At 44.4% G+C, this 17,936-nt stretch overlaps 1 protein-coding gene across 3 annotated transcripts in view; it reads right to left on the reverse strand.

The window, feature by feature from the left end:
* Positions 1–16,775, reverse strand: part of SPPL3 (signal peptide peptidase like 3) — a 145,792-nt gene extending 129,017 nt beyond the window's left edge. Inside the window, exon 1 of one of the 3 annotated variants that reach the window (XM_035257843.3) lies at positions 16,266–16,775. In XM_035257843.3, the coding sequence (XP_035113734.1) occupies positions 16,266–16,288 (23 nt within the window). In that variant the 5' untranslated portion in view covers positions 16,289–16,775. Of the gene's footprint in view, positions 1–15,800; positions 15,943–15,989; positions 16,146–16,265 lie in introns of those variants that run through there. The other 2 variants (XM_035257841.3, XM_078337443.1) reach the window with 2 other exon arrangements.
* Positions 16,776–17,936: the final 1,161 nt, after the last annotated feature.

Here is a 17,936-nt window from a genome sequence, read left to right on the forward strand (position 1 = left end):
AACTACCCAAATGCTTGTCAACTAATGAGTGGATAAGCTGAATCTGGTATAAACATACAAACAAAAATTATTTGGCAATAAAGGGAATGAAACACTGACACATGCTACAACATGGATGAGCCTTAAAAACAGTATGCTAAGAAGCCATTAACACAACAAAAGCCAATTATTTGATTAACAGAAAATAGAAAATGGCAAACCCATAGAGGCCAAAAGCAGACTAGTGGCTGCCAAGGGCTGAGGAGAAGGGTAATGAGCAGTAATTGCTAATATGTACAGTTTCTTCTGGGATGAAGCAAATATTCTAAAATTGACTGTGGTGGTGATTACACAACTCTGTAGATATAGTAAAAAACCACTGAATTGTACACTATTTATGACTGAATTGTATAGTATGTGAATTATATCTATTTTATTTTATTTGAGACTAGGTTATGTTTTGTTGCCCATAGCAGAGAACAGTGATGCAGCCTCGGCTCACTACAACCTCTGCCTCCCAGGCTCAGGTGATTCTCTTGCTTCAGCCTCCCAAGTAAGTAGCTGCTTTTACATGTTTGTGCCACCTCACCCAGCTAACTTTTGTATTTTTAGTAGAGACGGGGTTTTGTAACGTTGGCCAGGCTGGTCTTAACTCCTGGCTTATCCACCCGCCTCGGCCTCCCAAAGTGTTGAAATTACAGGCATGAGCCACTGCACCCCAGCCCGTGAATTCTATTTTTCAAAAGCTATTTATAAAACATAAACATCAGAATAAAAAATAGGATGCCATAGAAAGGGACTTCTATGAAATGTGCCTACATGAAATGCTTCATTTTAGAATAAAATGAAAAAGCAATAACGAGCCCTACTGAAAGGGAAGAGGAAATTTTAACTGTGGTAGATTGCATTACAGGCCCTAATTCCTCACCTTCCCCAAGATCTACTCCATAGCCATGATTTTGCAATTCCTCCTACTAACAGGGGTAAGATTCATTTTTGTGGTTCCTTAACTTCAGTTTCAACCATATGATTTGCTTTAGCCAAACGAATGGGCCGGGTGTGGTGGTGCAAGCCTGTAATCCCAGCACTTTGGGAGGCCAAGGTGGGTGGATCACCTGAGGTCAGGAGTTCAAGACCAGCCTGACCAACATGGTGAAACCCTGTCTCTTAAAAAAAAAAAAGAAAGAAAGAAAGAAAGAACACAACAAAGAATGGAGCAGAAATGGTAGTGTGCCAATTATAAGCCTAAACCTGGAGAGTCTTGCAGGTTTCCACTTGCTCTCTTGTGCCCCTGCCACTGCCTAGAGAAGAGCTTCCCCTACGTGGTGGCTGCCCATTCACTCTGAGCCCTAAAATGAACACACATAAAGCAGAGTCATCTTAACCAACTTACAGATCAGAAGAAGCAGAGCTGCACCAACCAATCTGTAGATTCATAAGAATATTTTATCGTTTTCTTAATCCACTGAGTGTTGGTATCATTTGTTATACAGTGTTATTGTGGCAATAGCTAAGTGATATAATCACCAATTCTCCCACTGTATTATAAAGAGTTCCTATAAATTGAACAGTGATTATTATCAAGGTAGGTCCAGCCTAATACCTTGAATAATGGTTTTTCACTTAACATAAGACAAGCATAAATGCTATCTGATGCTTGTCCCTTTAAACTCTTAACTGAGGGTTGAAAGCAATTTAAGACATCACATATTCTTCCACTTTCCTTTTCAAAAAAAATAATTTTGCCAGGTGCAGTGGCCATGACAGTAATCCCAGCACTTAGGGAGGTCAAGGCAGGCGGATCACCTGAGGTCGAGAGATCGAGACCATCCTGGCCAACATAGTGAAACTCTGTCTCTACTAAAAATACAAAAAAATTAGCTGGGTGTGTGGCACACGCCTGTAGTCCCAGCTATTCGGGAGGCTGAGGCAGGAGAATTGCTTGAACGCAGCAAGCGGAGGGTGCAGTGAGCCGAGACTGCACCACTGCACTCCAGCCTGGCGCCTGGCGACAGATCAAGACTCTGTCTCAAAAAAAAAAAAATTTTTTTTTTTTAAATTTTAAAAAGTTAACCAGGCATGCTGGCACATGCCTGTAATCACCACTACTTGGGAGGCTGAGGCAGGAGAATTGCTTGAACCCAGAAGGCAGAGGTTGCGGTGAGCTGAAATTGCACCATTACATTCCAACCTGGGCAACAAGAGCAAAACTCCGTCTCAAAAAATATATATAAATAAATGTTTTACTTTTTCAGGGTATGTAAAAAAAATCAAATAGAGAATTATGTTCACTTTAATAAACTATGTGCCAGACACTGAGGATAAACACCTGAACATTATTCATGTCCTCAAAACTTTAAGGGAACACAGGGAAGCATCATCTTGAAACACAAATTCAGAGGAAGGAAGAGGAGGCATATTTAAAATATATTAAATAATATTCTACATATACATGCAAACACGGAGCAAAAAAATCAACAGACCTTGCTGACTTGATGAGAATCAAGAATGTCTCCAAGGTCTCTAGCTGTGAAGCCCAAACCTGATGCTTTCAATAGCTAACCGGACAGGGTAAGACTATCCTCTTACTAAAAGTTGACTCATTATCAACTTGGTAAATCTAACCTGAACACAAAGGATGTCTTGGGCCATCCACTTCTTTGCTACACAATGATTCTGGTTTAGCTGTCTACTTTCTGGTAGCTGGCTCCGTTTTCCTTTTCTTTTTTTTGAGACGGAGTTTCGCTCTTGTTACCCAGGCTGGAGTGCAATGGCGCGATCTCGGCTCACCGCAACCTCTCCGCCTCCTGGGTTCAGGCAATTTTCCTGCCTCAGCCTCCTGAGTAGCTGGGATTACAGGCACGCCCCACCATGCCCAGCTAATTTTTTGTATTTTTATTAGAGACGGGGTTTCACCATGTTGACCAGGATGGTCTTGATCTCTTGACCTTGTGATCCACCCGCCTCGGCCTCCCAAAGAGCTGGGATTACAGGCTTGAGCCACCGCGCCCGGCTCCATTTTCATCTCTAACCCTCGCCTGTGCTTCTATTGTTCAATCACATTTGCCATGCACACTTCTTTTCTGCTTCTACTTGTTATTCCCTTTTTTTCTAAGCTGGTTGATAACATATGCCCATGGTTTTATAATCTTTGCTATCCAGGAATCCAGCCTAATACATCATCCTTAGGCCTGCAGGTTTTCACCACTGCAAAGCATAACAAAGGTTAGAAAACAAAACTAACTCCTAATCTCCCAAATGTCTGGTTTATGCCTCGTCCAGATGAGGATGTTACTTAATTCTAACCTAAGATTGAAGCACTGCTATATCTATTAACTTTAAAATATGCACACATCAGGCCAAGAGATTTTTTTCAATCACCCTTTCTGAATAATTATAAAATAAGGGACAACAAATGAGCTGACAGGCTTTTAGAAAAAAGGAGAACAAAATGGCAAAATAAGTTTATCTAAAAAAAATTTTTTTTAGCTTTTTAAACAAAAGCTTAATATCAAGACTGAATTCCTGAAATAGTAGCAAAAAAGAGAAATTACATTGTTCAAAAGCTAGTTTACATACAGCTTACAGTTACTTATATCTCAAGGGATGTTTCCTGCAAAATATTTTCATGTGAGTATGTTATTGAAATTCCGCCCCCCACCAAAAAAAACAGGGCATCTCCACTTTAGGAAAAAAGTAACACATGCCACATATTTAACAAGTGGCTGTTTGGGAAATATAAAGTATAAATAAATTTATATACTTTTATAAGAGAGTCAGTGGTCAAGTTCGAGAAGGAGATAAATGAAGATGACTACTCTACAGGACTTGTAGTCCTTTGTAGATATCCCCCTCAGCTGAGCCCCTTTCTTTCTCTAGGTGTTGTCAAGATATTAGGAAGTTAAGCAAATCTGTCCATAACATTTGAACCAACTTGGCAGTAACCATTTTATTTCTGTATTTCCTTCAAAGAGCAGTAAGATGTTCTCTCCTCTCTTCTAGGTGCCTTGTCACTATATTTTTAGGGAGACATTCTATTCTAAAATCCAGCATCTAACAAATTTCACCCCTAAAATATTCATTCTTTTTTTTTATGCTTGTTTTCAAGTCAGACCCATCAGCATAAAATATCCATTCTTACAAAGACAATCTGAGCACCTACTACTATCTGTAGGTCCTTGCACCATGAGATTAATGGCTTTGAACCTACTCTTATAGAGTTCATTGTCAAAATGGGAAGACAGTCATATTAAATACATTCAATACAAGGTCAGAAAATCCTGAGTGCTGCCCATATGACAGGAACAGATAAAGAGCTGTAGGCGTCAGAAGAACATTTCTCCTGGGACAATCAGAAGGCTCCATAGCAAGGGGAAAGCATTTTAGCTGGACCTTGAAAAATGGGTAGGAGTTAACATGTTTAGAGACTTAGAAGAAGGGCAAATGAGGCAGAAGATACCTTACTTACAAGAGGAAACAGAAGTGACCCAGTTTGGCTCACACCTGTAATCCCAACACTTTGGGAGGCCGACGCAGGCAGATCACGAGATCAAGAGATTGAGACCATCCTGGCCAACATGGTTAAACCCCTGTCTCTACTAAAAATACAAAAATTAGCTGGGCATGGTGGCACGCGCCTGTAGTCCCAGCTACTCGGGATGCTGAGGCAGGAGAATTGCTGGAACCCAGAAGGCGGATGTTGCAGTGAGCTGAGATCGCACCATTGCACTCCAGCCTGGCGCCTGGCGACAAAGCGACACTCTGTCTCAGAAAAAGAAAAAAAAAAAGAAGTAACCCAGTTTGGCTGAAGTAACAAGTAATATTTAAAGGAAGTATAGGGCAGGGTTATACCACCAGATTGTTTTGAAAGACAGACTGAAGAGGTTAGATTTTTATACTCCAGCAATAAAAAACCCAAAGGCCATTAAAATACAATACAACCCAAACTTTACAGACAACATACAAACCAAGAGACAAAAACTAAATGTATACACTAAGCACTCCTCTGAAATTCTCTTTACAACTCCTAACTGAAATACTTAATAATTTTTTAAAAGGTAGAAATCTCTAAACGCAAAGTACAATAAAAATATAATTTTTTCCAAGATCAGTTTCTTCTCCCTATTTATAAAAAATAAAAACAAAAGACCTTTATGACCCTGCTGTCTATACCAACAATTGTCTTTCCTCAAGTCTTTCACATCTTCTCAAACAAATGGCCAGTACCCAGAAGATGCCTTTCTTTTTTTTTTTTTCCAAGGCGGGAGTTTTGCTCTTGTTACCCAGGCTGGAGTGCAATGGCGCCATCTCAGCTCACCGCAACCTCCGCCTCCTGGGTTCAGGCAATTCTCCTGCCTCAGCCTCCTGCGTAGCTGGGATTATAGGCATGCACCACCACGCCCAGCTAATATTTTGTATTTTTAGTAGAGACGGAGTTTCACCATGTTGACCAGGATGGTCTCGATCTCTTGACCTCCCAAAGTGCTGGGATTCAGGTGTGAGCCACCGCGCCCGGCCACCTTTATTCCTTTATTTATTACCTACCCCTGATTTGGCTTTCACCCCCACTACTCTGATCTTTATTAGTACACTCTCAATAATAACTTCCTTTACAAATTCAATAGCTTCCTTCTCATTCTCTCTGAATCCTGTAGCTTTTTACACTTCTGTCCCTAAAAACTCTCCTGTGCCTTTTCATCGCCACTGCACTTTCCTAGTTATCCTACCTCTGACGGAACCTCTTTTGACCCCTCTTCTTGTTATTTCCTAACTGTGAGCTTCCCAAGTGTCAATTTCTGATCTTCTATTCTTTCCTCTCCACACTCTTTCCTTTTGTTAACTGGTCTTACCGCGTACCTTTAACTAGTTCTAGCCACCCTAACCATAATCCCAGGTGGCATTTCTAGAGACGTGTACTAATCAACGGCAAAGGTAAGAGAATTTTCTTACTTCTAACAGTAGTATTTTTGTAAGTGATTATAAGAAATGAGTGTACATTTCAGGAAGTTTATAAAGTCAAAGTATACAGTCAAAGGCTATCAGGCAAAGCCTGAAGATTTAGTCAAGTTTGGAAGATCAAGCTAGACAAAGCTAGACAAAACTTAACAAAACAAAATCAGGCTGTATAACCAGCTTGAAGAAATAACGGACAAAGCTTTCTTTGCTACACCTGCCCTATTTCGGTCAAGAGTGAAGCCCAAGCCTGTGGTCTTGGACAAAGGAAAGTAGGTGTGCCTGTCAGGCATGGTGTGGGGTAAGAAAGCAGATGAGAAACTGCTGGCTGGGCACTTTGGGAGGCCGAGGCAGGAGGATCACCTGAGTTCAGGAGTTCGAGACCAGCGCGACCAACATGGAGAATCCCCGTCTCTACTAAAAATATAAAAGTAGCTGGGTGAGGTGGCGCATGCCTGTAATCCCAGCTATTGGATTACAGTAGGGAGGCAGGAGAATCACTTGAACCTGGGAGGCGGAGGTTGCAGTGAGCGGAGATCGTATCATGGCACTCCAGCCTGGACAACAAGAAGGAAACTCCATGGAAAGAAGGGGAGGGGGAGGGGAAGGGGGGAAAGAAAGAAAGTGCTAACTAACAGCTCCTCCTCATTTTAGAAGGGTAGAAAACTTTACTATGCATTCCAAAGAAAAGCAGGGAAAGATGAGGATTATCCACTTGACTGTTCTTTCATTTAAGTAGATTATGAAGGAAGCTGTCTTCAAAATCAAGATAAAACATATTAAAAAACAGGTTGGTGCAATGGCTCACGCCTGTAATCCCACCACTTCGGGAGGCTAAGGCAGGTGGATCACCTGAGGTCAGGGTTTTGAGACCAGCCTGGACAACATGGTGAAAATCTGTCTCTACTAAAAATACAAAAATTCCCAGCACTTTGGGAGGCCGAGGCGGGTGGATCACGAGGTCAAGAGATCGAGACCATCCTGGTCAACATGGTGAAACCCCGTCTCTACTAAAAATACAAAAAATTAGCTGGGCATGGTGGCACATGCCTGTAATCCCAGCTACTAAGGAGGCTGAGGCAGGAGAATTGCCTGAACCCAGGAGGCAGAGGTTTGCGGTGAGCCGAGATCGCGCCATTGCACTCCAGCCTGGGTAACAAGAGCAAAACTCCGTCTAAAAAAAAAAAAAATACAAAAATTAGCCAGGTGTTGTGGCACGTACCCATAATCCAAGCTACTCGGGAGGCTGAAGCAGGAGAATCACTTAAACCCAGGAGGTGGAGGTTGCAGTGAGATGAGATCATGCCACTGCACTCCAGCCTGGGTGACAAGAGCAAAACATCATCTCAAAAAAAGAAAGAAGAAGAAGAAGGAAGAAAGAAGAAAAAAAAGAAAAACAAGAGGAAGAAGAAGAAGAAGAAACAACATAGCTTTATTCATTATTTTTCTTCTTGTGGAATGTAGCCACAGGCTAAGAAACTTATAACTCAATGACAATTTGGAGACTATCATTTCTATTTACTTTTATATAGCATTATGTAGCATTCTTAATACAAAGGATATCTCCAAGTTTAAATCTGGCTAATTGTGAAACACGAAAAGTCATTTCTATAGTGAGGAACTCTGTCTGGAACCTATCTGGCTCTAACAAATAATGTACAGAACAAACAGCGTGCCTTCAGGGAGCACTTAGCAATGTACAAAGCATTTTTACATATATTATCTCACTAAGTCCTCACAACAACAACAGGCATAACTATTGGACCAAATACAACACTGGGCCTAAGTCATGGCGAGGTCACAGTTAACTAGAGTTGAAAATCACCCTCACGCTAAAGATTTCCTGATGCACACCTCACAGAATGAGGTGCTCATATCTCAAGATTTCAAATGAAAATTTAATGAGTGGCGTAACACAACTGAATACTTTTTGAATAATCACTTATATTCGATACAATTCAAAATACTTAAAAAACAACTAGGATACACCTCCACCTCAGAGCACTTAAAAAAAATCCTGGGCTGGGTGCAGTGGCTCACGCCTGTAATCCCAGCACTTTGGGAGGCTGAGGTGGGCAGATCACGAGGTCAAGAGATTGAGATCATCCTGGCCAACATGGTGAAACCCCACCTCAAAAAAAAAAAAAGAATAAAAAAAAATCCTTTGGTAGTTCTTCACTATCCATGCTAAAACTCCAAAACAGAGATAATTACGTTTTCCTACCAGGTTAGGGAAAACCCTACAAACCAAGAAATGGGATTTTCCATAAGGTCTCTATTAGGGTAAGACATATTCCTTAGTCTTGATACCTTAAAAACACCTAAAAAAACTGTTTCTAAGGACTCAACCTAGTCATACCACAACTAAGTGGGACTGTTTCATCTTAAGTTGTGTCCCTAGTTTGACTTGTTAATAAAATTTGAGCGGTGGGCTGGGCACGGTGGCTCAAGCCTGTAATCCCAGCACTTTGGGAGGCCGAGGCAGGTGGATCACGAGGTCAAGAGATCGAGACCATCCTGGTCAACATGGTGAAACCCCGTCTCTACTAAAAATACAAAAAATTAGCTGGGCATGGTGGTGCGTGCCTGTAATCCCAGCCACTCGGGAGGCTGAGGCAGGAGAATTGCCTGAACCCAGGAGGCGGAGGCTGCAGTGAGCCGAGATTGCGCCATTGCACTCCAGCCTGGGTAACAAGAGCGAAACTCCGTCTAAAAAAAAAAAAAAAAAAAAAAATTTGAGCGGTAACAATTCATTGAGAGGATCATGGAGACTAACTGTAGATTTCCCCCTGTAAAACTGAATTTGATCATTTGGAGCCCCTCTGAGCACTTAAGAGTTTAAAATTCCAGACGACAAGTAAGTATTCTGCCTCTAACTCTTTAAGTGAGGATAAGAAAATACATTAGCTTTTGCATTCACCCTCCCTCCCACCTACCTCTCCTGAGGGCGGGGGGGGGGGGGAGAAAATACATTATAGAAAGTGAAAGGTCCAAACACTTAATTATGCGTACATCATATATAATCAGTATTTTCTTTAAATTCCTAAGAAGGAACCATTAAACTCCAGAAACATCAAAAATACATTGTAGAATTTTAAAAATCAAATTATACTATGGCTTTACTATGAGGGACAGCAGTCACACAGTTTCAGAGGCCAGAAACAGCCAACTAAAACAGCACTTGGTTATCAACACTCTCTCTTCTTAGGACATCTCGAAATTTTCACAAGATGGTTTGATAAAACAGATACAAATGATGAGAACTAAATAATTTATGTTATTAATGTTGAAATAAAATACAATTATATAGAACTATACATCTCACAATCCATTTGTCATCTCTAAAATAACTGATCATGTAGAAATCTTTTTGAGAAATGCATGATCACTAAGCATTTAAATTCATAGTACTACCTGATAATTACAGGCTGATGTGGTTATACTCTCCAGCTTTCTTTACCCCCTGAAGGCTTTATAACAAACCTTGAGGAAATGATTTAAATATAAATTCACAATGTTAACTTTGACTAATTTTAGTTTAAATCACACATCACCCAAACAACATTATCAGAGCACTTTACAGACAAAACATGTTTTTAAAATAATGAGCATCTTCTAAAGTCTATAATGCTAGATACACATTTTCAACTAATTTCTCTCTGAAAAACTTCCATCAGCTACAATCAGATATGATCATACCAGATACGATAATACACAACAGTAATCCAAAAGTAGAACTGACTTCCACTAGATCTGGAGACCTGTGTTATTTGTCATTCTCAGCTTTAGTACTATTTGCAAATATCTGACAAGCAATGTCCATTATCACAATACATCACCTCAATATAATGCAGCCCTGAGATCAGATCTTAAAATAGGTAGCACAGGCCTGGTGAGGTGGCTCCAAAGATCCCAGCACTTTGGGAGGCAGAGGTGGGCGGACTGCTAGAGATCAGGAGTTTGAGACTAACCTGGCCAATATGGCAAAACCTCATGTCTACAAAAAATACAAATTTTTTTTTTTTTTTTTTTGTAGAAATGGTGGCACATGCCTGTAGTCCCATCTACTCAGGGGCCTAAGGCATGAGAATTGCTTAAGCCTGGGAGGCAGAGGTTGCAATGAACTGAGATTGTGCCACCACACTCCAGCCTAGACAGAGCAAGACTCTGTCTCCAAAAAAAAAAAAAAAAAAAAGATGGGTAGCACAGAGCAGCCACCTATTTGTATCTATCTATTAAATGCCAGGCACTGGAGAGAGCACCAAAACAGAAAGGGTTTTATCCTTACGCAGCTTATTTTGTTTATCGCCTGTCATCCCACTGAGATACACACAAGATCAGACCATGAAGAATCTCACTAAGGAAACTGGGTTTTATTCTAAGTGTGACCACAGCCACTGAAGAATTTTAAGCAGAGAACTGCCAAGATATGACTTAGGTTGTCAGAAGGCCAAGAAGGTACCAACAGGTAGATAATGGAGGAAACCCAGCAAAGAAGCTAGTACAGAAACTCAAGCAAAAAAGGGCCCATTTAAAGTAAAGACTATGAAAACATTAAGTGAACAGATTCAGTGTCAGAATTTTGGTGTCAGATAATCTTCAATTTGAGCCCTTTTCCCATTTACACACTTGGGCAAGTTACTTATATGCTTTGAGCCTCAATTTCCTTACTTAACAATGCTTGTAAAACTCTATCACATAGAAAATACATACATTGTGATAGTGTTTTGGGAACAAAATTCACTTGAAGAAGTTCAAATAAATTGACTTCCTTTTCCCTCACACCAACATTAGTAATGTTAAGCAGGATTCAAAAGCAGTTATATACACATGTTTTGCTTTATCAGGAGACAAGTTCCTGTTTCCCACAGAAGTTACACTAAAACTGCTCATAAATATACAGGAAGCAAGGTGCTTTTCTCAAATTAATCAAAGTCTAGTTTGCACCTTCAATCTGTGTTTTCACATGCATTCTTTTACCTCCTCAGTGTATGTGAGAAAAAAAGGATATAAGTAGAATCTTGTAGTTAAATTGTGATAAAGATTCTGGTGTTACTACCAATTATTTCAATTTATTCTGTCAATAGTTTTTTGTTTTTTGTTTTTTTTGAGACGGAGTCTCGCTCAGTCGCTCAGGCTGGAGTGCAGTGGCACCATCTTGGCTCACTGCAACCTCTGTCTCCTGGGATCAAGTAATTCTCTGCCTCAGCCTCCCAAGTAGCTGGGATTACAGGTGCCTGCCACCACGTCCAGCTAATTTTGTATTTTTAGTAGAGACAGAGTTTAATCTTGGCCAGGCTGGTCTTGAACTCCTGACCGTGTAATTCACGCACTTCAGTGTCCCAAAGTGCTGGGATTACAGGTGTGAGCCACAGAGCTCAGCCAGCTTTTATAAGAATATTAATAAAGTACGTCATTCCTCATTCTTGAGGCACTGGGCACATCAGGAAACCAAGTTACCAAAAGCCCTCTTTGATAAGTACATGGATTACAAACACTTATCTTTCAGTGTCGTCCTTCTTATGTTTAATATTCTTTCAACAAAGCATGAACCATCCTGAAATTCAGTTTCATATTTACCACTCAGTATTTACTAAGCAGGGCTACATGTAATACAATGTGCTAGGCACTTTGGGACAAAGAAGGTTTGTTAGTGTTACATGGTCCTTACTCTCAAGGAGTTTACAATCTATTAGGAGATTAGACATTTACACAAGATAAGGACAGAATGATGCAGACAGAACTGTAAATGTTAAAAACAAAAAAGACTGGTGGGTGGCTCATGCCTGTACTCTCAGCACTTTGGGAGGCCCAGGCGGGTGGATCACCTGAGGTGCGGAGTTCGAGACCAGCATGGCCAAATATCAGTCACTGTGGTGGCACCCGCCTGTAATCCCAGCTACTCAGGAGGCTGAGGCAGGAGAATCGGCCTGAACTGGGGAGGCAGAGGTTACAGAAGATTGAGCCACTGCACTTCAGCCTGGGTGAAAGAGTAAGACACCCTCTCAAAAAAACTAAAAATAAAAATAAAAAGATCATTTTCATACGGGGTGGTCAAAAAATGCTTCACAGCTAGGCAGAATTTGAGTTGAACCCCTGACTACAAGATTTTAATCGAATTTGCTAGGAAGAGAACAAGTACACATGAACTGACATGTAAGGGCTTTTTTAAAAAAACTTTTTATCTGAAAAATTTAAACATGTAAAAAAGTCAAAATAATAAACCTCCATGTGTGCTCATCACCCAGCTCCAGGAATGATCAACTCACTGTCAATAATTTACATGTCTTCTTACACAAAAGTCCTAAAGAAGCCTATCTGCAGACGCCTCTACATTCTTCACTGACTGCACCCTCAGACAAATCTCTAGTGCCACAACAGTATCCACAGTTTGGTTTTTCTAAAGGCCTAATAAAGTGCAAGTCTGTTAAAAAAAAAAAAAAAAAAGTGGTGGCCTGGCACAGTTGCTCATGCCTATAATCCCAGCACTTTGGGAGGACAAGGTAGGCGGATCGCATGGAGTTCAAGATCTGCATGGGCAATACGATGCAACACCGTCTCTACAAAAAATGCAAAAATCAGCTGGGCGTGGTAGGGCACACCTGTGGTTGCAGCTACTCAGGAGGCTGAGGCAGGAGGATTGCTTAAGCCCTGGAGGCGCTGCTGTGATCCCTCTACTGCACTCCAGCCTGCAAAGTGAGACCCTGCCTCAAGGCAAAAAAAAAGATCAGTTGCTGGGCGTGGTGGCTCACACCTGTAATCCCAGCACTTTGGGAGGTCAAGGCAGGCAGATTGCTTGAGGTCAGGAGTTCAAGACCAGCCTGAGCAATATGGCAAAACCCTGTCTCTACTAAAAAAAAAATTATCGGGCATGGTGGCGCATGCCTGTGGTCCCAGCTACCTGCGGGGCTGAGGCAGGAGAACTGCTTGAACCTGGGAGGCAGAGGCTGCAGTGAGCTGAGATCAGGCCACTGCATTCCAGCTTGGGTGACAGAGTAAGACCTGTCTCAAAAAAATTAAAAATAAGTAATTAACTTTTGATTGTTTGCACAAACAAAGGGAAGAGTGACAAAGATACTGCAAAATGACAGATAACCCAAAAATCAGTTTACATATACTTTTGGGTACCTTTTCCATATGTATATTTCAATAAGAATGAGTAAAGTGATGGGAGAATTCATGTCAAACAAAATAGAGCATCACAAGTGAAGTACTTTAAACTTGGCCTCCCAAACCTAAGTTTCTTCCTCTATAAAACAGGGAAACATCACCTACCTCAGAAACTTGTGAGAATTAAATGAGTGGATATTAAATGCCATGTGTATAGTTTCTTATTTTATTATATTATTAGCCAGTTGACTCAGGAACAACTATTAAATAGAAAGCTATGGCTGGATACGGTGGCTCATGTCTGTAATCCCAGCACTTTGGGAGACCAAGGCAGGTGAACCACAAGGTCAGGAGTTCCAGACCAGCCTAGCCAACATGGTGAAACCCTGTCTCTACTAAAAATACAAAAATCAGCCAGGTGTGGAAGCAAGTGCCTGTAGTCCCAGGTACTCGGCAGGCTGAGGCGGGAGAATCGCTTGAACCTGGGAGATGGAGGTTGCAGTGAGCAGAGATGGTGCCACTGCACACCAGCCTGGGCCACAAAGTGAGACGCCACCTTGAAGAAAAAAAAAAAAAAGGATGCTGCCCTGTTTCCCCAGCCTCTTCCTTATATGCCACCCTCCAAATCATGCAAAAGTTTTCTTCATCTCAAAACCTGCTAAAGGTGAGGGGCTAAGCTCCCTGATTTCAAGGAGCTTCTTTGCCTGTAAAGCAAACAGAGCTGATACTGAAGGAGGTATTGTAGTCAAATAAATTTGTAAATTGTCACACCTTACAAAGTTATCCCTCCTTAATAGAGAGAGCCAACCAATGTCAGACAGAAGCAGTGTGTGTCCAACCTACCTAGTAAAACATGTTCATTTTCCCCATTTCTTGACCACTGAGTTTTCTATTCTTTCAACCATCCACCGCCTCTTTACAGCACAGTAAAAACAGCAAGGCAGCCATTAGGATTGTCAGCTGGGCCAGAGCATTAGCAGCTCAAGATGAGTTACCACATGGTATGACAGAAACACCTTTACCTTCATTTCTTACTCTGTCCAGAAGGAAGCTCATATGGTAATCTTGTTTTCCCTATGACCTGCTACTGAAAGGCAGCTCTCTGTCACTCAAAACTATGAAATTAGTTTAAACCTGTTTTTAGAGCACGTGTTCTCTCTTCCTTTAGAGCTACCTTCTGTCTCTCAGTTACCTTCATCTTGAGATTGTTACATACATCATTGAAGTTCCCTTATGAACTATCATCTTCGATCGAGACCATCCTGGTCAACATGGTGAAACCCCGTCTCTACTAAAAATACAAAAAATTAGCTGGGCATGGTGGCGCATGCCTGTAATCCCAGCTACTCAGGAGGCTGAGGCAGGAGAATTGCCTGAACCCAGGAGGCAGAGGTTGCCGTGAGCCTAGATCGCGCCATTGCACTCCAGCCTGGGTAACAAGAGCGAAACTCCGTCTCAAAAAAAAAAAAAAAAAAAAAAGAATTATCATCTTCGAGCCAGGCGCGGTGGCTCACGCCTGTAATCCCAGAACTTTGGAAGGCCAAAGCAGGCAGATCATGAGGTCAGGAGTTTGAGAAGCCTGACCAACATGGTGAAACCCCATCTCTACTAAAAATACCAAAATAATAATAATTATCAGATTCAATCACCAAATCACCAACTTCCTTTCTCTGTGTGAAGATACAATAAGTTACTGACTTACAACCTCTAACACTATAAATAATCCACTCTGTTAAAGTATTATTCTACCTACAAACATTCCTTATTTTCAGATATTACCCATTTCTTGGATGTTTCCCTAGGACAATTATAATTAATGTAGTAAGATACCGCACTTCACAGTTTGCCAAGCGCTTTCTAAATGCACTCAATTAATTCTTACAGGCTCTGTAAAAGGTAATTCCCCCTACTTTATAGGTAAGAAAAAAGGACCGAAGAACTCACTGTCACGTCATATCAACAAAGCAAGTTGGTGGCAAACGGGACCTCCGAAGCAGGTTTTCCAACTCCAAACGCCATGCTCTTCCCCAAATGATTGTGCTCTTTTCTAAGAAGGGAAAGTCTACAGTTCTGTCCCAAACCACACTTGCTTCAAGAATAAGCCATCTTTAAACCATTTCTCTAGACTGCAACCTGAGCCCCAACTCCAATAATCAGCCCATTTCTTGCTTCCTCACTCTCCAGCCATGACCTCCTTCTCACTATCCAATTTCCACCCTTCATGGGTACTATCATCGCTCCTTCAGCCCGTCCTACAAATATCCCACCACTGCATGCTCTTCTTTTGTTCCTTCCCCCAAACCCTGGCACTCCCTTCTCGGGATATGTAGGTTGTCACCCCATAAACTACACAGTAGCTTCTCGCTTCTGGTCTTTAACGAGCTACTTACTAACTTTAAAAGCCCCACAGAAATGAACTTCACTTGCAGGTCCTCCACCTCCACACTTGGACCTGGGCGCCATTCCTCTCAAAACAATAGTAGCGACCCTCACAAAGATTCTGCCCATGCCCCACTGTCACCAACGAATTCCTTTTCCAAAATCTGGTTCTTCAAAAAGGCTCTCCTTCCAACCTCTTCACTCGTGACTCCCCTCCAAGGTTCCCGGACCCTCTCCCCCCGCAGTTTTTCTCCCTTTACTCCCGGGCCTCTGCCCACCTCACCAACTCCCCCTGAGCTCCCCGTCCCAGAGCCAAGCAGCGGCCCCGCAGCTGCGGCGACTGCTCCACTCTCCCAACTCAGAAGTTCTGCCTCTATCACCTGTTCTCGCCAGAGCTTCCTCTCGGCCCAGCGGCCCACCTTTGCCCTGGCCTGCCTCTGCCTCTCTCCACCCTTTCGAGTCCTCCAGTCCAGGAGCCACCCCACGAGTCAGTTCCGGGGTGCCTGTCGGATTCAACTTCCCATCCGTGGGCTTCCCATCCCCGGGGTCAAGCTCCCCTTCTCCATCACCTGCTCCGCCCATAGCCAGATGACATCCGCCGCTGCCGGCCGCCGCCGCCGCCTCCTCCTCCATCCCCCTTCTCGGACGCCGGGTCCCTGGCCACTCACCGCCTTCCGCGCGCGCCAGCCGCCCCCTCCGGTGGGGAAGAGGGGGGCGTGCACCCCAACCCGAGCCCCCCCTCCCCGACACGCACCTGTTCCTCCTCCTCTTCCCCTCGGCGGGCCGCACCGGCGCCGCGACCCCCACCCTCGCCGCGCCCCGGCCTCCCGGAGCCCCGCACTCACCACGAGTAGGTCTGCTCCGCCATGGCGCTGCCTCTCGTGGGCTCTGCTGCAGGCTGTGGCCGGGCCCGGCGGCGGCGGGCTCGCTCGGGCCGGGAGCGGAAGGCGCGGCCGGGGTTCGGTGCCTGCTCGCTCGCTGGCTCGCTGGATGAGCGGCGGGCCGGGAAGTCGGCTGGCGGGTAGAGGCCGCGCTCCGAGGCGGCCCCGCTCCCTGGGCCCCGGGGCGGGGCGGGCTCCGCTCTCGGCCTCCCTCACCCGCGGCGGCGGCGGCGGCTCCGCTGCGGCTCCAAACCCAACATGGCGGCGGCGGCGGCGGCGCCGAGAACAAGGGGGCCCCGGGACAGGCGAACGGCAAGACTGGCCCGCGCTCACTGCGCGTCGGGCCGCGGGAGCGCCGCGCTCGGGCGGCGGCGGCGGCCGGGGGACATGGCCGGCGGGCGGAGGCGGCGGCGGCGGCTGAGGGGGGCGCTAGGCGATGAGGCGAGGCCGCTCGATCACACCCGCCGAGGGGAGGAGGGGCGGGGGCGGGGGCGAGCCTTGGGCCCGCGCGGGTCACGTGCCCAAAACACGCTCACGTGACGCGCGCCCCGCCCCTCGAGCCGGGCTCTTGCTCCGAGACGTTGGCTCCCGGGTTTTAGGCGGCTGCGGCTTGCATGGCCGGTGCTGTCGGGCCGCCTCCCGCCGCCTGGTGCCGCCCCCCTCCCCACGCGGCGATGTCGCCTCGGGTACCCTCTTATGCCCCTTTCCGAGGGGCTGCAGCACCAGCCAATCGGGAACGCCGATGCACGTCTGTGGCTGCCACTCAGCTGTCAACCGTCAGTCAACAGTCTGCCGGCCACGGGCTCCTCAAATGTCAGTCAACTTGTCAGTCAACAGGCAGAGAGAGGGCTGCACTCCTTCGTTATGTTCCTTGGTTCATTTATTCACGTAGCACATATTCCAGGCAGCCAACCTTTATTGCTCTCAGGCCTGGTGCCAAGTCGAATACCCAACGCTTGCCTTCATTGAATCAATCAACAGATATTTGTTGGGTGCCAACCGTGTGTCAACTTACTCTGCCTTCCTGGAGCTTACATTCAAGAGAAGAGAGATAGTCCAAGCCTCCAAATAAAATAATTTCAGATGCTGTTAATTTTTACAAAAACACGTTTTATACACAAGGTGAGGGTACAGAGAGTGAGTAGAGGTGTGGGTTACTTTAGATAGGGTGGTCAAAGAAGGCCTCGCTTGGGAGGTGACATTTGAGTTGATATTGAATGACAGAGAGCTGGCCTTGCAAAGATCCCGGGAAAGCTCAAAGAAACCGTCCAGCTAAAGGTTTCCGGGCACAGAAGTAAAGACAGTAGACCTAGACCAGAGGCCAACAGAGTGAATCTTCGGCTTAGAGGGAAAGAGTGGGGAGAGACGAATGGAGGCCCCAGGTACTGGGGGATACTTCCCCAGGAGTGGATGAGGCCGTCTGAAAGGATAAGAGGCTTACCAAAGAAAAGGTGTTCTTGGCCTGTAAAAGGTGGCTCATGCCTGTAATCCTAGCTCTTTGGGAGGCTGAGGGGGTCGGATCACGAGGTCAGGAGTTTGAGACCAGCCTGACCAACATGGTGAAACCCCGTCTCTATTACAAATACAAAAATTAGCTGGGAATGGTGGCACATGCCTGTAATCCCAACTACTGGG

Source organism: Callithrix jacchus, chromosome 9, assembly GCF_049354715.1.
Source record: "Callithrix jacchus isolate 240 chromosome 9, calJac240_pri, whole genome shotgun sequence".
Taxonomy (NCBI): domain Eukaryota; kingdom Metazoa; phylum Chordata; class Mammalia; order Primates; family Cebidae; genus Callithrix; species Callithrix jacchus.